Genomic DNA, 22,227 nt, shown 5'->3' with positions numbered 1-22,227 from the left:
TAACGACCGGCCGTTTTCAGAGAAGACGGTCCTGGAACACCGACCTATACAGTCGTCAAACTACAAGACAGTGAAGGCACTCTTTACGTTCAAGTGGCTATTGGAGAGACTGTAATTATCATGGACGTTCACGACCTTCCCCACCTTTTCTCTCTCTTTTTTTGTTTCTTTGCTTTTTTTCTCCGCCTCTTATATATATATATATATATATATATATATATATATATATATATATATATATATATATATATATATCCCTAGTTCGCTTTCAGATAAATTTGCTAGAACCTTTGCAATGTTCTAATTACTCCAACCTTGAGTTATATATATTTCAGGCATGAATACATCACAATATTTCGCTCATTCATTCAAGCGAATGCTTAGTACTTCCGTGTTCCGGTGAACTTTCTCCGGCTCTCTAACTGCATTGAGGTCACATTTTCCCAGTAATTCGCTCCGACAAGTTGCGCAGTGGCTGTTTTCCGGAACATTATCACGGGCCTCGGCCACCGCCCGCGCCGGACTGGCCGATATCGCGGGGCAAGTGTCGACGCGACGTGGAAATAATGCATGGCCGGCTCCACCAGTAATGGCCCTTGTAGAGAGCCCTTCGGGACGCGGCGCGAAATCCCCTCCCGCGGTACGTCTTCATGGGCCGGTGGTCTCAGCACCACTGCACTGCGCGCGCAGGGAGCTGAAGTCCGACAGACTCCTCGTTAGCGGCGTGTCAGCGGCAACCGCCTCCCCGTCTCTCTCCCTACTCTGAAAAAAAAAAAAAACCTAATCAGTCCTAATTCGGAGAGCCTCTGGAATTGGACCTTCCTCTGCGCTCGATGAGACGGCAAGTTCGTGCGGAGTGCCTCCTACCCCCCCACCCCCCCACCCCACTATATTGGCCCTTTCGTCGTCACTCGGTTGACATTCGCCACTTCTTTAGGTCAGGCTGAGTTCTGTTGAGTGGAGCGGATGTGTGGTTCAACGCAGGAGGGGCGGTATTGATGGCGAATGAACTGAAGAGCCGGCGTTTCTTTCTTTCTTTTTTTTCTTCTTTTTGTCGTGCACAGGTATTTGTGTATTTAGGTACAGTGCTCAGCAATTTAAGCACGATAATTAGACGACATGTAGGCCGGCACTGTTTCCGTCACCGGAGAGCGTTGGCTGATCGCCTAGGGGCCAAACACCGTGAAAAGGCCCCAAAAAGGTACTCGTTTTTATCGCATACCAAAATGCATCATCTCGAAATCCCCTGCGCCTACCGGTGGCGCAAAAAACGGCGGAAGCCATGCGTCATAAGATCCTGTTTGAGTTGCTGAGCACTGTGCATTTCATTTTAAATAAACTTTCATTTCCCATTTGATTTCACATAGTTACTACTTGTATTGCTAACGAGTCTCCTACTGCATCTTGTCCCCCTCGCAATATTGTCCCCCTGCATCTTATCCCTATGCAATGTGCTCTCGCATTTCATTGTTGCATTCCGTAAGTGTTGCAATGTTACGGACGGGTTGCAAAGCGAGATAGATAGATAGATAGATAGATAGATAGATAGATAGATAGATAGATAGATAGATAGATAGATAGATAGATAGATAGATAGATAGATAGATAGATAGATAGATAGATAGATAGATAGATAGATAGATAGATAGATAGATAGATAGATAGATAGATAGATAGATAGATAGATAGATAGATAGATAGATAGATAGATAGATAGATAGATAGATAGATAGATAGATAGATAGATAGATAGATAGATAGATAGATAGATAGATAGATAGATAGATAGATAGATAGATAGATAGATAGATAGATAGATAGATAGATAGATAGATAGATAGATAGATAGATAGATAGATAGATAGATAGATAGATAGATAGATAGATAGATAGATAGATAGATAGATAGATAGATAGATAGATAGATAGATAGATAGATAGATAGATAGATAGATAGATAGATAGATAGATAGATAGATAGATAGATAGATAGATAGATAGATAGATAGATAGATAGATAGATAGATAGATAGATAGATAGATAGATAGATAGATAGATAGATAGATAGATAGATAGATAGATAGATAGATAGATAGATAGATAGATAGATAGATAGATAGATAGATAGATAGATAGATAGATAGATAGATAGATAGATAGATAGATAGATAGATAGATAGATAGATAGATAGATAGATAGATAGATAGATAGATAGATAGATAGATAGATAGATAGATAGATAGATAGATAGATAGATGGTTTGGCGGGTGGGAGGGACGGATGGATGGACGGACGGACGGGCGGACGAATGGATGGATGGTCCGGTGGGTGGGTGGAAGGATGGGTGAATGGATGGATGAATCCAGATTGAGCGACCATCTGCGACACAGCGCTGAGAATTCAATTATGCCGGCGGCTCAAGTGCACATAAACTGTTCACTTTCATTCCTTGTTTTAATTTGCCCTCCTCTTTCTACCTTCCCCAGTGCATAGTAGCCAATCAGACCTGGTTAATCTCCCTGCATTTAATTTATCCAGTTTTCTTTTTCTCTCTCTCTCTCTCTTAAGTTCCTATCTACAGCTGCTCATTAAGGGCAGTGTCACTAAGGCTGGATCTTCCTGCTGTAGAAGAAGAAGAAACTTTAGTAAAGAATAGTCCGGCAGTTCTTGATGTGGTGGCCTCAGGTGACGGCAAACATAAAAATATGACTGCCTAAGATTAACACGTACAGAGAGGAAAACTTCAGATGTTTGAAGATGGTGGATGCGAAAACGCGACCTAATTGTTTATGCAAGCTAATTCTGATAAATTTATAATAGGTTGCTGTTGTCGTATTTTTTTTTCCACAGCACACTTTCCCTGCTCATGACAGCCAATCAAAGCACACTAAGAAGATAGCGGCAGAAATTATTTGTTCCCTTCTAATCTAGGAGGCATTCTACCAAAGTGACCTATTGTTGGTGCTCCATTAAATATCGTGCGGCTTGTGTAGCATAGAATCTCATTATTTGTTTTATGTTGGTAAACGCTGTCTAGCTAGAATATTAATGAGAGAAGACAAGAAATTCATCAAAGGAAACCTGATCGGACAGCCATTCGAGGATCCATAAATTAGAGCATATGCAGCCTCCGGTCGCAGCAGCTGTTGCATTGCCTTTACTCGGGCCTGCAATGTAGCACAGCCTCCGTCACACCTCTGTAGAGAGGGGGATCAGTGCGTCTCCGTGCCCGTTTGCATTCTAAATAAGAGGCGCATCTGTGCGAATGTGCGAAACCAATTTCGTGGACGCCCACAAAGTGGGTTGATATTCATGAAAGAGAAAGCTTGCATCAGAACCAAATGCAGGGCTGGTACACGGCATCCTTTCGCTCGATTCTATTCCGCTATTGTTATACACCACTCGCGATTGGCTGATTCTGGTGATATGCTTAGGCGGAAGGCCGCTCGGGCCTCTGACGACGTTCGCAAGAAAAAAAAAAGGAACATAATGTGTTTCATGTTAAGCGCCAGCTTTCATGTAATTGATTCACCTCAATGTGCAGTTTGCTTCCGCAGTAAATTATGTCGCTACTTTATGTTAGCGGACGTAGAGTTGTGGACTGATAGGCCCTCGCACTGATAATCGCAGGCACTCCTCCAGGAAGTGTCTAGTGCCGACTTTCATCTTATGACAAGGGCCAATTTTTCTTTTCTTTTTTTTTTTTGCTTTTGTTGTTGACTGTGGTTTCTTGGTTTACAGTGATCCCGCATGGGAGTTTCATTTGTAGCTTTCTGCTACGTCCAGTCGATGCACCTTTTTTCCTTTCTTGATTGAAGACATTCTTTTGAGAATCGGTCAATAACGAAGACAACCGGATGCCTTCGTTTCGTGTACTTTTAAGTGCTCTTCTGCCACGCTAAGAGATCGCCGATAAGTATCAAATTCCCGAGAATGAGAAAAACGAAGCGCTTGAATAAACTGGCCTACTTAACTAACAACGAAGCTCTGTAAGCAGTATGATCCCTAGCTCTCGTAGCAGCGGCTCCTCCAGGAGAGGGTGTGTGCGCATTCATCAGTGCACCGTCAACATGCTTCAGAGAGCAACACATGTGTCGTAGGCTACGCTGTGTATGTGGGCTTACCCCGAAAAAGCTTGTCTCCCATACTATTATGACTTTCTTGTGGCTTGTGCCTGACGTGAGATAAGTTTCCTTTGCCGTCTTTGGCTTGCAGTAGCATTCACTAATACATAATCCTGCCTCGTCAGAATAGCAAGAAGTCCAGAATGGGACGATTGTGGGTGCGAAAAGACAACTGCGCACGTTTTGTGCTATTGTCCATATTTCAGAGCACAAAGAGAAAAAAAAGTGCACTCCATCGCTCTCGACAAGCTTGACAACCGTCGCCTTATGGAAAACCGAATTCTTTAACCGTGATACAAGAATAACTCAGCTCGAGTTGTTCTGAAAGTGCCAGCGCATACTTGAAAGCATTACGACTGGTTGCAAAAAATATAAGTGCTGTCAGTTTCTTTCATCGCGCTTGTGAATCCCCTTTTTATTCGTATCTGCTCTTCGGTCTTCGTCTTTTCTGCACTTCTCTAATCCCGTAGTGCAGGATAGCCGCCCAGACAATTAACCTGGTTAACCTCTCTGCCTTCATTTCTCATGTTCTCTATTATTTCTTCAGTTCTGCCGGAGCTCAAACTTAGACGATTTTTTTTTGTGCCTAGGAAAATTTCGTTGTTCGTTTGGCCAGCGTCGTCAGCGATACATTCACTTTCACATCTATCCAGGGCGTCTCGCCATAAACTGCGTTGTGAATATGGGCGTCCGGTCATATTATGTAACAAAGCATTTTCGTCCTTATTCGCGCCATCGATATCTCGCACGAAGGTAATTAGCAGTCTTGAGATGGACATACGTGTTAATGTGATAAAGATGACGCAATGGCCCGTAAGATGAAAGTGCGCAATTCGGCAGTGCAACGTGGTATGTGAGCATTCCTATTCGTTCCCTAAAACGCGCCTATGCGCTTTCGAATACTGCGTGCACGCGTGATACACTACGTGAATAATCGCACTGACCCGGCCGACACCGAACGTCTTCATCGAGTCTGCATGCATATGAACGTGGGCGCGCGCGCGCCAGTTCATCTGCACGTTGGAGGTGCCTGTTGCGCGTGGGTGAGCTCTCATTAGAGCAGCGGAATCTTCTATACGGCAATTAAGAAACGATACTTTAATTTGACATAGATGGAGTGTGATTTCTAGCTTCAGCCCACCTCGTTACATTTTTCGAGGTAGCATTACTCTCCCGACGTGGAGCATAATTTATAGCATGTAGTTAGTGCTAAACCGAAGCACAGAAACAAAACGAGACAGTACTTTTGCACAATCGGGATCTTGCAAAGGCTTTTTTCTGTCTTTTTTTCATTGCATTCCTTTCTTTTTCCCAGTTGCATACTCCTTAGACAGAACGGATATGAGAGCATTAAGACCAATGCGCCATTTTCATCGCTTAATCACTGCTTAAGGAGCTTTCTGGCGTTTGCTCTGCTGATAACGCTAGCCGTCAACTTATACCGGACCGTGTAACATTCATTTATAACACAGGAGTGAAGCAGAGGGTGTACGCCGACGCACAGACAAGCGCAGCAAAGCACTCTCCACTTGGCTCCTGGTCGGACGAGCCATTCTCATCACTAGTCCACGTCAATGGCAGACAGCCAGTCCCGCGAGCCGCGAGGAGGGGGGGCACCGTTCCCTGGCTTCCCCACTGGAGGTCTAATCACTCCTAATTCGAGGAGAGTCCCAAATTGGTCCTTTCGGCGGGCCCCTTACGACCTTTCGGTGGCAAACGCCAGGGCCATTTCCACAAGGAGAGCCTTTTCTCTCGGCCGGAAACAAAAACTTTCCCCGCAGGACGATACCACAAGGGAGCTGGCCCGACACCTTCGACGGGAAGCCATACCGTACCCTCTGTGGTCCTGCTTTCATTCTGCTGCTTCTCTTTCTGTCTGTGTATATAGAGTGCCGCGAAAACTGTCTGCGAGCGCGTGCGTGCGTGCGTGCGTGTTTAAGGATGGCCAGTATGGAGAAGGAGGGGAAAGAAGAGGTATGGCCGAAAAGACGTGAGAGAGAGAGAGAGAAAGACGAGAGGGAAGAAGGCAGACCACACACATACGTATGGCAGGTCTTGCGATGGCGCGTGCGCTCGGCAGGGGATGGGGGGAGGGGGGGGGGTGCGAGCGAATCGATTGCAGGGAATCCCAGTGCAACGGTGGCCGACGGTTCGCAGAGAGGAGGGGTGCCTGTGTCCGATGGATCCGCAATTAACGTCTCCGGCTGTGAGTCCCAAATGGCTTGCCAAGCCACGAAGGCTGTCCCACTGGTAATGTGCGCGCGACCCCCCCTTTTCACTCTGGCCGTCACGAGTCCCGCGCGGATCACGACGACGCATCGTCGACTCGGACGCGAGGGAGGCCGCGCGCATTTCTGCGCGTCCGCTGGCGAAGCATTCGTGCGCGCTGCGCTGTACGTGTGCCTGCGGGCGGGTCCGTCCGGTCGGCTCGCGACGCTACACGCACTTCTTGGCCGTGTTGATGTCACATCGAGTGATGCATAACTTGATGCAGTGAGGAGCTGGCAGAAAGAGAAGGGAGGTTCGCGCGTGCGTGCACGCTTGTTGATCCACAACTGTTTGTGTGCTTGCCTGTTATTTGCGTGCGCGCGCTGTGTGTGTGCGTGTGGGTATATGTGGTTACCCTGTTCGCTTGTCTGTCTCTCTCTGTGTTTATGTGCGTATGTTTGCGCGCCTAAATTATTTGTGGTTGTATTCATCGTATGTGTAAGCGTGAGAGTGTGTTATTGTGCATGGTCGTGCGTGTCTGATGGCGAGCGTTTGTGCGCGTATGTGAGTGAAGGGGGAGACCCGGTAGGCCAGAAGGATCACGTGAGTGGGCTTGTTTGCTCCGGCTTATAGATCTTTCGTCCACTAACCGCGTTAGGTATTGCCAGGAGACGTCTGAATACGTGAGCGGCGCTTCTAATCAGCTCGCCCGGTTGGTTCGTTGGTTTGTTGGCTGTGCGTTCGGTGGGGGCGAGACGCGGGCGAGTCCTGTCACGCGAAGTATTGCCACCGTTTTGTCCAGATAGCGCTCTTGGCACTTTCTGCTTGTTTCTCCACGCAGTCGGACTAAATTGAATTTGTGCGAGTAGCTGGATTGGTGAAACTATTGCTGCGTTCCGGCCGTGTTGTTGACAGTTTGACGATGTGCGTTTTTCAGCATGTTGTGCCCGCGTTCGTTGCGGCCAGTTAGAATTAAGCGATGGATTTGAATAAAGGCGTTCACAACTTTAACTGCAGTGCTCCAAGCAAGTATGTCGAGTTTGAAAATTACCTTCGCAGAAGCATACATATGTTTTGCGAGACGACGTTATGTTGTAAATGGTCTTGACCAGAAATAATGAAGTTTTTTTACATAAGTATATGGTCATCACCGCTTAATGTCGCATTGTGGATGGAGACGGCCATCGGGAATAGCAGGCGCCCAGGCTCTGATAAACCAGGAAACGCTCTTTCTGAAGCCGTCGTTTATGAATACGGTCGCAGGTTAATATATCACATTTGTGCTTATATGGCACAGATCATAAATGGTACAATCTCGAAAACAATGCACAATGCAGGGTGCTAACATTGGCTTCTTAATGTTAACTTTGAACTGTAGCCAAGACGCACAAAATTTATTAAATGCTTTTAGTGTAATCTAATGCAAGGAATTTAGCCGAATAGTAATTCGTGTTCCCGAACTTTTGTCGGTCAAGAAGTCTCATTTATCAAAATTATTACTACACCACCACCTAACTGCAAATGATACCCCGTACTGTGACATATACATTCTGAAGACCCTAATAATATTTACCTTTGCGTACACTAAACAAGCAGAACAAATGCTGACAAGGGACAATTAATGGTAGGAGAGTGTTCGACACTAGAAAAGTAAGTAGCATACCAGTCAAAAAAAGGAAAAGTGCGTAAGATGCTCACTCGCATTCGCAGCGCTATCCCAGCTGTATAGGGAGCGCCGTCAAACATTCGCGGTACGAAACAGCGCACTAAAAGCCTCGGTTACAAATTACGACCTCAGCGCAAACTTTGGGATTTCGGAGCCGGCTCGCGGCGGAGTCTAATTAATGAGCGGAGTCGGCACCGCGAACGTGTGTAGACAGAGGTTTTTCAACGTGTTTAAGCGGCGGCCGAGGGCCTTCACCCCTGAAACAAACACGCGGGCCGTAAATGTGCCCTCGGCTCGCTATATACTCGGGCGGGGATCTCTTCGCAGAGATGCTGAGCGCTACAGAATGACCGTTGTGCCCCGTTGTAGTGCCTGCATTACGATGACGCATGCAAGTTTGCACCGTCCGTCTTTCTAACCATTGTCGCTTCCTTTGCGTTCATTCCTCTGACTCGTGGTGGCTTTTTGATTCTTGTGAGATAAAAAAAAAAAATCATGAGCGAGAAGGGGTAGAATGGGTAAACTTTGGAATCGAATACAAATATTCGGAAGGAAAGTGTGTTTCGAATAATACACTCAATACCAAATTTCCCAAATACATTAATGCCAAATGCGTGGTAAAGGATAAATCTGTTTCCTTGGCGGTCACTGCAGACAGTATGAGAAGGTCTGCCGCATTTAAAACAAATAAATAGATTCTATCGACTTCAGGGAGTGTATTTTTATTGCCTAGGATTTTATTTGTTAAGCAAGATTTCTGGGAACTTGCAAAATTGAAGAAAACGGAAGCGTCAGGCTTGCAGCTTAGTGACTGATGAAGCACAAAAGATATGACAATATTGTAAACTGGACCAATTGAAGCACCGAAAGCGGACAAAATTGATGTACTTAATATACGCTGATTACACACTGCTCTGAAATTTAGTACTCATTTTTGATTAGGACTTTCGGCTCTTGTAGTATTCTGGGGATTTACGTGCCAGAACCACGTCTTCATTATGAGGCACGCCGTGATGGGGGACTGGAATAATTTGGATCATCTTGAACGTGCCCCAACGCGCGGGACCACGGGAGTTTTTGCATTTCGCCCCTTTGAGATCCCGCGACCTCGGGCTTAGCCTTCCGACTTTTCTAAAGCCCACGTAAATATTGCAACAATTCACGCATGCTTCTGGCTCATTTATCATATTTCATCGCTTTAGTTTTTTTTAATACAAATCAGAATTATTAATATTCTGCTTTGCATTCAGAGGGTAAAAGGCAGCCTTCTAGCTTAAATGCAAAAAAAAGTTGTCGATATACGTTCATGGGTTGCGCAATGTGAGAATTCCTGCGTTTCACACGCCTATGAATATAGAAATTAGAGAAGTTAGACCGGCGAAATGTTTTCTCTTAAGTAGACAAACAAAAATGAAACAGAATTTCCTGACGCAACTGTGAAGATATTCTGTGGCTTCCTGGGCTCTTGTTAGGAGCTTTGTGTTCACGCTGTCTGACTTTAATCAGTGTTTTTTGCCACATTTCGGGACTTAATTTAATTTGTTAAACATAAAGGGGTTGCTGGTTCCATATGAATGCACGAACCTCTCATATTGCATCAACTGAAAAAATGAAATAAAATAGGAAAACACAAGCAGCCTACAAGAAATCGTGCATCTGTGATGCACGAAGTCTATCTGAGAAGCCAACAAAGCTGCCAAGGACAACAAGGGGGAAATTACTTGTACATACTAGTCGAATTAAAAAAAAAGATAAATTGATGGCAATGAAAGTGGATGAAAAAACAACTTCTCGCGGGTGGGGAACGATCCCACGTTTTCGCATTATGCGTGCGATGCTCTAACCAACTTGGCTGCCGCGGCGCCGTTTCCACTTTCTTGGGTATTTGGGTTTTTACTACAACAACTAACCCTGTGAGTGTTAGGCAACGCCACCACTCACAAACCTTCGGGGCGGATGTGGAAGATCCTTTCTGCCACAAGGGTCACGAGTAGGTCATCTTTTTGGGTGAAGGTAACTGGCCAATAAACCCACACATGCTACCTGAAGGCATCAGTGTTGCCGGATTCGAGACCCTAGTTTTGTAACGAACGATTAACACCTTGGTTAACCCCATTTCTCCTAGTTCATTACGAAGTCTATCTGAGCACTTATGATTGACAGGGCGACAAGGACTTCAGAGTGTGCGTGTTTGTGAGCTTTTCTCCTCTCCTTCCCCTAACCTCTTTTTCCTCTATACATCCTTTCCCATTGCGAGGTAGCCAACAGGCCTCAGCCTGTTTAACATTACGGCCTTTCCTTCATCATTTTGTCTCTCTTGTTTATCTTCTTCAACGCGTGTATGCAAAGCTATTTCAAAGTGCATTTGACTGAAAAGGTTCTACGCAAACAGACTGATGTGTGTCATGACAGCTCCCGGTTAGTTAAGAGCGAAACGCATGAAAATGCCGGTGGAGCATACGCGTAAACCGTCTTCTGTAACAGGGCGAGCTCCGGGAGTCAAAGGTAACCCCAACATTTGGCCGAGATCGAATAGTCGACAAATACGAGCAGAAAATTCTGGAATCGAATACATTGCTTCTAAACAAAACTGTAGGCCGCATTAAACAATTTAATAAAATATTCGCATATCTCCCGCGCACGCCAAAAGGAAGAAGGAAAAAGAAATATAGCTTCAACCGCATGATAGATTAGTTTCTTACTTTGAGCCGCCCGAGTCGAAAATAACGAGAAGGCGAATGCGCCGCCTATACGCGCTTGTTATTCAAACAGTCGCAATTTCTTCGCTCGAAAGATGGCGAGCCGAACTTACGTATGCAACACCAGCGGTCGGCTCCTCAAAAGAAGAGGGGGGGGGGGGGGGGAGATGGCGCTTCGCGATCATTTTCTTAATGAAGGACGGACATCGCAAAATTCAAACATGATTTGTAATGACGAAAGAAAGAAGAAGGAAAAGAAAGCACAGAGAATTAAGGGACAAAAGATGAGTGCCAGAAAAAAAAAAGAAAACACAAGTAATGACCAATAAAGAGAGAGCGCAATGCTCCGTTTTGCCCCGCTCAAACGAACCATCACCGAGCGGTGATCTGGTTCTTATGCGTGAGTCTCAGACTATCGGAAGAACTGAGCCGAAGAGAGCACGTAGTATCAGTGAAAAACAGAAAAAAATAATCAGAAAGAATGAATCGGGAAGCGAGAAGCTACATTTATTTCTCTGTTTCATTCATTCGTTGCCGTATGAGCAAGCGACATAGATGTATTGCGATTGGCCCAAGAAGAGCGTATGAGCGGTTTCGCGGGGGAAAAAACGGAAGGAGAGGAAGCGGAATCTCAATGCGCGGAATAAATAAATAAGCAAACACATATCAGCGGTCTTGCGCGCGCGCGCACCACCCACATCATTTGTATCCGCGTCCTATTGCTTTCGCTTAACCCCCGACGGGCCTCACCGTGCGTGCGGTCTCGGGGCGTTATTAGGGCCAATATATATACGCCGGCTCTTCGCCATCGCCTGGAGAGGTGCAGGACGCGATCCGCATCCTCAAGCCGCGAACGACTCCCTTCGCTGACCGTGCTGCCCCGCCGGACACGGAGGAGTGGCCGAATTGTGTACGCACAGCGCTGGCTAGACACCGCCTATGGGTTGCGCACCCTGAGGCTGTGCTCACTGACGCTCGTCCCGGTGAAACCACGAGAGATTCGTTTTTTGTTTTTTCGTCCGCGCTTACGAGTTGCCGTTAGCTACACAGTATGTGAAACGAAACGGCGTGCGCTGCGATTATGAGAAGTACACGGTAATCGAAACGGGGGGGTCAGATGCCGGTGCTCTTTCAGTGAGCGGCGCCTACCAGCTGCTTTTCCCTTCACTCGTAACCCGTTAAGACTCTTTGATAGACCAGGGGTTATGCTTTGCGTGCATTGCTTGGCTTGCCCGAATGCACTTCTATATTAAAAAGCAAATGCCGAAAAAGAAATATCTCTAACGATTACGATAGTCCCTTATGCGAAATTTGAGCGCAGCTGTATAGGTGTTTTCATTTCGCGATATATTGAGGCAAAGAACTTGAAACCAAAACCACAGCACCGACTGGCAGTGGGCCAGTGTTGTCAGCGCCTTCGCAGAAGGAGGGTAAGTATAGGAACGCACTAAGACTCGTACGCAGAGGGGCCAATTGTCACCACAGCCTCAGCGAAGACAATCTGTTGCGTCTCGTACACGTGTTCGTCCTATGTAACTTTAACTACGTCGCAGCAATGCGACGTAGGTAAAGTGGAAACAATCGGAGCGTGACAAGCTCAATGCATTCATCCGAGAGTTAGTGAGGCGGGACCTCGGGTTGCTGATCACCACGCCGACACATCGGTTCTTCGAGCTCGGTGTGCACAATACGCTCGAAGAGATCGCTGAGGCTCAAGAGAGAGCGCGGGTGGTACGACTGATGACCACCAAGACCGGCCGCCACATCTTGCGCGAGCTCGTCTAATTCCAACCGACCACCCTGGATCCACCGGAGTTTACGCATGTTCCCCGACACCTCCGCGACCTGATCACGATTGCACCAATTCCGCGGAACGCACATCCGGAACACAATGCACATAGGAAGCCGCCATAGGAAGCCGCGATAGGAAAATGGCTTCGAACTGTATCGTATACCTGTACGCTCACGAAAATAGGTGTATGAGACGCGAGGAAATTAACTTAATCAAGGCAACATCACGCAATTCATTTCAAAAATTACCCAGCTAACAAGTACAGGCGTGTGGGGCAAGAAACGTACAAAACAGCAAACGCCACATAAACAACTCTATTTTAGAAGAATTTCCGACAACTCCTGGCTGGTAATCAACGGCCGCTCAGCAAACCGGGTCAAAGATTTAAACGAGCCGTCGAGCTTAATCACTGCTAATCTGAATAACAACGTAACGCACGCGTTCAAACGCGAGAAGCCTGCTTCGCTGAGCCTGGAAACTGCACTCTTCACTTGTTGCGCACTGCGGAGCACGCCGGAGGAGGGACCTCGTAAGCTGTAAATGATGAACAAGACTGATATCCTCGTGCCTGCTAAAACGTTAACAAAGCTTCGCCGGAAGCGAGTCGAAGACGCGCTCTTACCGAGCAAGTAAGGCATTCGTCTCTCGCAGTCGCTAAACTTTTTATTTGGCTCCGCCTACAGGGGCCGCTTCTTCTGTATAGAGCGCGCGCGCGAAATCTCAATCCGTGCGGGCCGGGAACGTTCACTTAGGCGCCTTATTTATTTAGGGAAGCACGCGGCCCGCTCCTAAACGACTCGCCCGCCATCCCAACCACCGCTGTCGCCGCTGGTCCTAATAGCGCTAAGGACGGCAGCTTCCGCCGTCAGCGTCTTTCCTCCCTCGGCCGCTCCCTCGCGCGGACGACCGCACATCTTCTCGGAGCGTCGACGCGAGTTAAAATAACAGCGTTCGCCTTTTAAGCGCTTACATGCCCTCAAGCAACAGCTCGCGACTTTGCGTAATGTCCGTCATTTTCCTCCCCTCTTTTTGTCGCTGTCTCTGCTTTTGTGTGTGTGGCCCCCTGCACGGTCTTACCAAAACTTTCGTTGTTTCACCGTTTCTTCATTTTTTTTTTCGCCTGTAGTCTTTGAGCTTGTCCAGCAGTATTCTGCCATTCTCTGACCATCCAAGTAATGTAAGGAACCGAGTTGAGGTAGTGGGGATGGAACATGACGGGAGTGGGTTAGTAAGGGCCGGATGCTGGGAGGGTGGAATGTAGGGGGGCGGGGGTCCCAAATATGTGGCTGGTTAGCCACACTCATGCGTTCAGGCGCTATGGACGCTCGTTAATTTCGATTAGCGCCGCGCGAATTCGCCAGCAGCGACAAGCGGAGGGCGCAAACGCAGCCACCCCAGACCCCGTTCTTTTTCCTTGGCCGGGCACTCTTGCTCGCAAATGTGCGTGGTGGGCTCTCATGGTTGTCGTCTTTACGGGGGGGTGGGGGGAGTGGGTGCGCGCGTGTGTGCGAGTGCGGACGTGGGCTTTCCTCTTCGTCCTCTTCCTTTTGTTTTTGAACGCGTTCGTTTTTCTACGCGAACGAGCGGCTCCCTAGTTGGTTTTGTTGTCCTTTTCGTTCTTTACGCCTTGTTTGTTCTCCGCAGCTGTGGTCGGTAATGGAAGCGACACAGCGCAACAACTCATTTAATGCAGCGTGCGCGCGTGGCCGACGTGGGCAAGGTTGGAAGCGCCAAGTTTTCAGTGTCGAACCCTTGCGGCTGATGCGCTTTTGAAGACTTTCACCTTGACTTGCACCGAACGAAAGCTTGTGCCATTTTGCTTTTGACTGGACCTGCTTCTGACGCGCTCTTCCATATTTGTTCTTTTTTTTTCCGAACAACTCTGCGGTGACACCCGGTGTTTTTAAGACGACACTCAAATAGTTGCATGAACGCCACTCCAGCTTTAAAGTGAAACTAAAGCCATTACAAAACTTTCTGGAATGCTCTTGTCTGATGGAAACTGAACCGCGACATCAAGTGGGTACTGCGTATCTCAGTTCAGCATTATGGAAAGCTTGCAGTCAACCTATATGAGGGTATGGCACCCTAATATAGGTAAACTGCAAGCTTTCTCCTAACTCCTAATAATAACGCTCTTCTACAGTTCTCAGCTTATGTGCGAAGACAAGCTAATGTGGCTGGTACTGGTGATGTCTGTGTGCAGTAGCAGCGCAATTCTTGAAGTAGCTTCAAACGCTGGAGACCTCAACAGACCTCATTATACTTGTTCATAGTAAACACGCGTATGTTTACAAATAAGAAACTATTAGAAGAAATATACGCAAATATACTTTGGAGACGTGTTTCTCGTGAACTAATTGTCAGGCGGTTACAAGTGATTGCATGATTCCTGTGCTTTTCTTTTATGCACTAGAATACTGTGCTCATGACAGCACACAAGATGCTATGGTGCAATTCAGGTTAATTACAGATATAAGTATTTTATGCAATGTTGCTAACACTGCTGCGAAAAGTTGCAGTTTACATAATTATCTCTTCAACAGCAGATGACCAGTATGGGAATAGTAGGAAGACTATTTCAATCGTCCTAGTTAGTTTTAAGGCTGAAAAAAGCCGCTTGATTAATGCTGTTCTCTATCCAAAAATATAAGTTTTTTGTCTAAAAGGAGCGTGAGTTCATCTTTTTGTTCAATTGTAAAAAACAAAAATATATAAAATATTAGGTAAACCAACTAATGTTTTGCAGTGGCGAAAAAACTGCAGTGGGAACAACAGAATACCAGCAATATCACACAACAGATATCATCTTTACAATTTTATGAACGAAAACATTTTTCCAGTGGTAGGATTGAGATGTTACGCTGATAGGATACGCTAAAGTTAGGAATGCTTCAAAGAAAAAGCCCGCTTCTACAATGTACCGGTGCATCAGAGTTACGTCAGTGGTCCATTCAAAAAACATCTCGATTACTTTAAGGAGTTCCCTGTGCTCTTTCGGGTTCCTTCTGAAGAAAGCCGCAGACACCAAAAGTCAAAATGCTCGCTACAGGCAGTCTCCATTCGACATTGCGAAAACAGCATAGGGCTGACCACTGTCCAGAGAGAAACCGCTAGTCCCATTTTAATCTGATCAGACGGGCGATGGTCTGCTGTAGACATGCTCCGTTTCACTCTATCGCTGGCAACAAGATTTCTGTTTTGAAACTTGGTGAATCAATCCCTACGGCGAACAAGCGATGTTAGGGGAGCAAACCAAAAAGACAAAGCGTAAAGCCCCAGAAGTGAAATAGATCAAAAGTTTCCTAAACTGTGCGATGAGCTAAGCTGTAATTTCTGCTTTCGTATTTTACTGCAGTCACCGAAAAAGCAGAGACGTTTCTACGTCAATTCTGAACAAAGAATGGAAGTATAAAAAGTCTAGAATGAAAAGAATCATGCCGCTCTTAGTAAAGTTATCTTCTAGTAGGTTATCCGGAGATGGAATCGTTATGTATCTTATTATCTTGTGTCCGAAGAGCTAAATGGGGTTCACATCTGCCAGAATAGACGCCTTTCCTGCCCCCCCCCCCCCCTTCTTGTATCTAACAGTTGCGCAGTTCTGCGTAATCATCGGTACCCCGCATTCACAGGAAGCTTTTTACCACAGAACTCTTCATGAGAGCAGAGAAGAGCAAGTGCCATGCAAATGGTGACCTCGTACGTGTTATTAGAAGAGTGTGAATTCGCAAGTATCTACATTCGTAAAATCTGTTAGCCGCTAGCCGATCAACTTCGCGAATATTATGTACAATATCGCGATAAAACAACATCTACTGTCAGGAATGGTTTCAAGCGCAATAACTTTTTTTTTAGTGAAAGAAGAATGGAAAGATAAAAGCAGCAGAAGGCAGGGAGGTTAACCAGAATAACGTCCGGTTAGCTACCCTACACCAGGGGAAGGGGAAAGGGAAACAAAGATGACAGGGAGAGTGAGGAGGGAAGGAAAGAAGGATTTTTTTTTTCGTGAATACACGTCAAGGATGGCAAGGCAAGTGAGAAGTACTCTTGAATTTTGTCGCATTTCATCTACGCGTGTTAGAATAAGTGTTTGCTTTCTCATGTCGCTGAAAGACACATTAGCCGCTAAGGAGACAGACGCAAAAAAAAAGAAAAAAAAAGAAAAGAAGGAAATCAAATTCACGACACCTGTGCGCCTCTCTTAGACGGCCAATAGCAAACGCCAACTAGGCGATGAAAGCAGTTCTCCGGTTATTTCGCGTTTAGTTCTAAATGAAACTCTAAATGTGGTAGGAAGCGTTCAGTGCACGGACTACTGAAGCATGCTGTTTAACAGGCCATTCCGCCGTTCGACCATGGTCGTGAAGCGGTTCACCGCTTTCTTGCTTTCTTGCTGCCGAAGCCAAGCCGACCAAAAGGTGTAAACTAACTCTGTATTCGTTGCATTCTGTCGCGCTGCTGGATGGATTTTATACGTTAACAACGAGCAGACCAGCGCCTCTTGCAACGCCTCAGACTACATCAGCGATGCAGATGAAGGGCCCCTGTAAATATTAAAGAGGGGTGAGCGTACGCTCCAGATTACGTATTTGAACGCGAACGCTTCAGAAGTCCTTGTCCTGGGTTGGCGAGGCCGCGCTCTCTAGCGTATATTAGGTCCATACTCGAACATGCCTGGACCTTTGTTGAACCCGTTTCACGTGGTACATGTTTATGTCCTTGAGCGTATTATGTATTCAGACTCTCGGAGGAATATTTGTTCTGGGAACGTGTACGGCCGATTGCAAGTTCCCGAGAGATGAAGCGAGGCCTTAAATGGCGCTCGCTGAGTTAAAGAAAGCAAAATCATCCACTTCAACTGTTTTACTCAATTTAAAAATAAGAAACAAGAATTAATGGATCCAATTATTTCTGGCCAGCGCACTAGGTGTCTTCACGTATGAACCATGAATTTAAGGTCCGGCCGATGGTTGGTCCAGTGGTTCGTCTCAAAGCATGTTCCTTCAACACAGCAGCCCGGCGCGCTATCCTTTCAACCACGGACTTTCCAGTGACACAGGTAGGCGGGATAACGGTTAGATACATAGATACATAGATACATAGATACATAGATACATACAAACAAAGATAGAAATAAAGAAAGATAGTCTCTGGAAAGCGTCCGAAGTACCACAAAAAATTTTAATGCAACAAAAAAAAAAAGGTTGTGGCACCTAGGTCGCCACTCAAGGTACCCAACTCTGGTCGGAGTAATAAAGGCTATCAACCTCTTTTAAAGGCGGCGTTCAGGACCCCCCTGTACCTCCCCCACCCACCAAGAAAAGATTTAAAATTGTTGTTAACGTTCCGGCTCTCCCGTGGCCTTGTTCACAATCAAACCATCATCATCATCATCATCATCATCATGAAGTTCACTGCTGAAGTTCAGAAATCTCCAGCTACACCTCTCCAGTGTCAGCCGAACAAGCCTTATAAATAAATTACAGGACTATAGGCTAAACCAATTTTGACTTGTAGTTTCTTTTTATTACACTCGAAGTGTCTTCCAGTGCCTTGAAGTCCGCAGCCTCTATTCACAAACATATTCATGCGCCATAACTGTTCGTAAAAGTACATTCCAATCAATCGTATTGTTGGACATAACGGTGAAGGCAGCCAAGCAGTAGCAGACCACATTTACGAATAAAAAGCTTTGTGGATTGGGTAGCTGTCGTATTCTAAAGAAATGGTGTATAGTGTACGGATATTTTCATATTGCTTCAAAACCATCCATATTCTAACTTGTAGATACTCCACAATGGACAATTACGGACGTAGAAAACAAAGCATCCAAATTTAGACAGAGAGACAGAGAAAGGTTGTTTAAAAAGGCAGAGAGGTTAACCAGAGGAGGTTGTAGCGGGTAAGGTGGGTAAGGGGATGAATAGAGAAAGAGATGAGAGGAGCGCTAACAATGTCCGGGGCACACAATGTCCGGGGCACACAATCCAGTGGTAATAGGCAGTGTCACTCAAAGGTAGTGATGTAGGAAATGCAGTATGGGTATGCGTATTTCAGGGAGCTTCCAAGTAAATAGCCAGATTTTGTCACGATAGCCCGATCCGGGTAGTTGCTGACTGCAGCAACTACTTTAGAGTAAGCAATGTGTGCTTATCTCAGTTGGGGAATTTTCATGTTACTCATTTTCCGCGCATCGCGTTATTAAAGGAAGCACGGATGGGTACCTCAACGGTTCTCGAATTAAACAACGCACCCTTCTACGCTCGTGGGAGAAATTAAGTGACAGAGGACTACGTCAGACATAGCATGGGAAATGAACTAACTACAGTGCACATTTCTTCAGAAATTTTTTCCACCTCGTATGTCTCATTGTGGAATTGTGTTGTAATTGGTTGCTGCGACAGTATATTCGCGAAATATTTAAAAAGAAGGTATATTCCCTAACAGAGGTTGGTTGGTGAAATATTTTTCATCAAGCCTTCTTCCTAAAAACGCACTAAAGAAGAAGGCGATAGGAACACATGCGACAGGACGGGCGGTCATTTTGGGGGCGCAATTCACAAGAAAGGACATAAGATCACCAAAGGGCTTTGTCTTGTCGCTTTCTTTTATTTCTTGTTTATTGTACGCAAAATAAGGCTTTTTCTTGATGAAAGGCATATTCCGCTTCACTTGAGGACGTTTATTGTCTACGTTTGGCTGGTAGGATGGCCTATGTTAAAACATGGTGAAGCATCTGCAGCAAATACTTTCAAGGAAAGAGTACGATGCGTGTCACAGAGTAATGTGCTGATCGTTAAATGATATTCGTTATCTAGACAGTCAACAGCAAATTTTTACGGGATACGGTTTCCCCTGCAAATGTGCATTCCTGCCCTGTTAAGCGATGACACTTCTAATTTACTGAATCACTGTGTTGGTGGCGAAGGCTACTACGTGCTTGAACATTTAATCCGTGGCTGTGTGAGCCCGCACCACCAGAATTCACTTTCTTGGAAGGTCCTGCGTCTCGTACGCTTTTGCGGTTGACGGCGGGTGTTATTGCACGCTACGCTAAGCATCAATATATTTTTCTAAATACTTGGTCGTCGAGCATTAAGCTGCTGCCCTGCTATTCAGTACACTTATGGCGGCATTTCGTGCCTAATTGACTCCGCCTAGCAGATCAGCACAGTTTTCTTGCACACTGAAATAAGGAAGTGTTATCTGGATTATAAATAATTCACTTTCTTACAGTTTCCCAATTTTAAGTTGACGCGAAAGCAGTTAGGAGCAGTGTGTAATCAATTGAATGTTGCAATGCGTGATTCTCGCCTACATTTGCGTTTGGAAAAAAAGAAAGAAAAGAACACTAACACAAGATGTGTGCTTTGTTAGTGACAGCAGGTTTTTCAGTGTTGCTAGCAAAACAAAACGTTTCATGTCAATGTAAATTTTACTTTTTCATATTCTTGTATGGCTTGGGCACACAATGAAGTGAATAAACAAAGCAAGATAATGTGACGCAAAGTTAGAAGATATATAAATTACCGCGCTTCTCGTACTAGGAGTAGGAATTGTGCTGCTAGCGGCAGGCAGAGCTAGCATTGCAATATGCATAAAACATTTTTATCAATATAGCAAAAAAGATTAAGTTCAATTTACTAGTTCCTTCACGCAAAAGACTGTTTACTATAGGAACTGCGCCTTTATGTATTCAAGAACAGCACATTTATTGCTCGTGCCGACAACGTTCATTACAAAACAGACTATCGAGAGACTAGAAACTGATAGACTCACCAATAAGAAACCAGACGACATAAAGAAGCTTCGAAGGTGGCGTACAGTCCTTGATGGCGAATAGTGGTGGTCCCATTCTGTCTCCCTAGCCGGCGGCTTCCTTTAGGAGACTTTACACGCAAAGTCGCATCACAAGGTGGTTCGTCCAGAAACTGACAGTCAGGTCTTTTCCACCGTCAACTAAGTCCAACGACGTCAATGCAGTTAATCCACTAGAAGAACAATAGTAGTTCACAGCTTTTATTTGCAATTGTAGCCCATTGCCGAAAAACGCGACTCAGTCGTCTTGCGCGGCAAAGGAGCACGCATCTCTTTTCCGAAACACCAATGTAGGCGGGCTGAAAATGACTGAGAACAAAATTAGGAAATGAAAGGAGCCACAGAACTGGGTGGCCTACAAGTGCGCTTAAACAGGGGACATGTCGTCAATAAGGTGGGATACCACTTCGAGGACAACGCCGGTCGCACGCGGCTTGCAGCGCTGCCTTGGAGTTCAAACACCGCGTGCCGTGGCAGACGACCCCGAACGTCGTCTGCTTCTGAGAGGGGCTCCGGTCTCGAAGCCCTCCCTCTCTTCCTCTACGACGAGGAGGCGGCGTCACGTGGTCGTTCGGAACACGCCCAGAGTGCTCCCTTGTGGCGAAAACGAGCCCCACAGCACGCGGGAGAGCACTTCCTCCCCTGTTCTCTCCCTCATAACTACCCGCCGTGCTAGCTTAGTGGCTATGGTCTCGGCCTGCTAAGCAGGAGGTCGCGGGATCAAATCCCGGCCACGGCGACCGCATATTGATGGGGGTGAAATGCGAAAACACCCGTGTACTTAGATTTAGGTGCACGTTAAAGGACCCCAGGTGGTCCAAATTATCCCGGACTCCCCCACTTCGACGTGCCTCATAATCATATCGTGGTTTTGGCACGTAAAACCCTGTAACTTTCTTTTTTTTTTCCTCATGACTGTCGGCGGAACACACTGAGACTCCTCTTCGAGATGCTAACACGCGGGGGGTATTTTTCAACTAGCAATAGTCACCCCTCAGTTATGACTACATTGGCTACGACACCGCGTTTGCGCCAAGCTAACGCGCGGATTCACTATTGAGCTGTGTGCAGACAGAGGCGAGTGTTGTAAAACGTGCAAGCTACGCAACAATGAAATGTAGTATTGTAGTGTTGCTGTAGCGAATTTGCACGGGTCCTATAGGGAAGCAGGGAAGGGCAGTGGTGGATGGTGAGACAGACGTGGACGTAGTGACCGTGGGGGATCATAGTGGATATGTAGTCCGCTTGTGAAGAAAGTCACCATTGCTCTAATTGTTTATTAGGTCGTACTCAAATGCAGACGTGCTACATTGCAATCCACTGTACAATATTGTGACGCATGCGTGTTCATTTTACGGCTTTCTTGATTACTGCGCCCAGAAACCAAAACCTTCGTTTAAATCCCTTCTGCTATTCACCAACAATCATCTTCACCAAGTGGTAACGTAAAAGAGGAAAGCAGACCCTGGCCAACTTATTCATGGCTGAATATGACCATTTTGGTCATGCCACTCCATTTCTTCATAGGCTACTATCGCGCGTTGTACACACATTTGTTTTTGCTCAAGTAAAAAAAAAACGAAGAAAGAAAAAGAAAAATGTTGTGGTACCGCTATATTTGCACGTTGGGTCGCTTGGGCTTTCCAAGAAAGTTTGTATGCTTGTTTCAGTTCCAAACCTTGTCATGCGATAACGCGTTCGCAAGCATTTTCAATGCTTTTGCTTAATGTGAGCAACGTGTGATAAGTTGTGACATTGTGAATAATCCAAATTTGGTGGTCTGCCATAATTGGATACGTACGTACGCATGTATAATTAAATTCAAACAAGCTTACTTTTTTCCTATTCTGTGCGTCCATTAGCTATACTTATCATAAATCGACGCTGGAATGTATGTATGTATGTATGTATGTATGTA

General features: G+C 45.8%; 1 protein-coding gene and 1 pseudogene across 1 annotated transcript in view; both read right to left on the bottom strand.

The window, feature by feature from the left end:
• Positions 1–20,796, bottom strand: part of LOC126536639 (cell adhesion molecule Dscam1-like) — a 322,345-nt gene extending 301,549 nt beyond the window's left edge. Inside the window, exon 1 of the mRNA XM_050183671.2 lies at positions 20,271–20,796. Coding sequence (XP_050039628.2) covers positions 20,271–20,346 — 76 coding nt within the window. The 5' untranslated portion in view covers positions 20,347–20,796. The remainder of the gene's footprint in view (positions 1–20,270) is intronic.
• A 473-nt stretch (positions 20,797–21,269) lies between these two features.
• Positions 21,270–21,348, bottom strand: LOC126537238 (U4 spliceosomal RNA; annotated as a pseudogene).
• Positions 21,349–22,227: the final 879 nt, after the last annotated feature.

Source organism: Dermacentor andersoni, chromosome 4, assembly GCF_023375885.2.
Source record: "Dermacentor andersoni chromosome 4, qqDerAnde1_hic_scaffold, whole genome shotgun sequence".
In the NCBI taxonomy this organism is placed as follows: Eukaryota; Metazoa; Arthropoda; class Arachnida; order Ixodida; family Ixodidae; genus Dermacentor; species Dermacentor andersoni.
The sequence above is the reverse complement of the archived record's forward strand: the minus strand, read 5'-3'. Positions and strand labels throughout refer to the sequence as shown.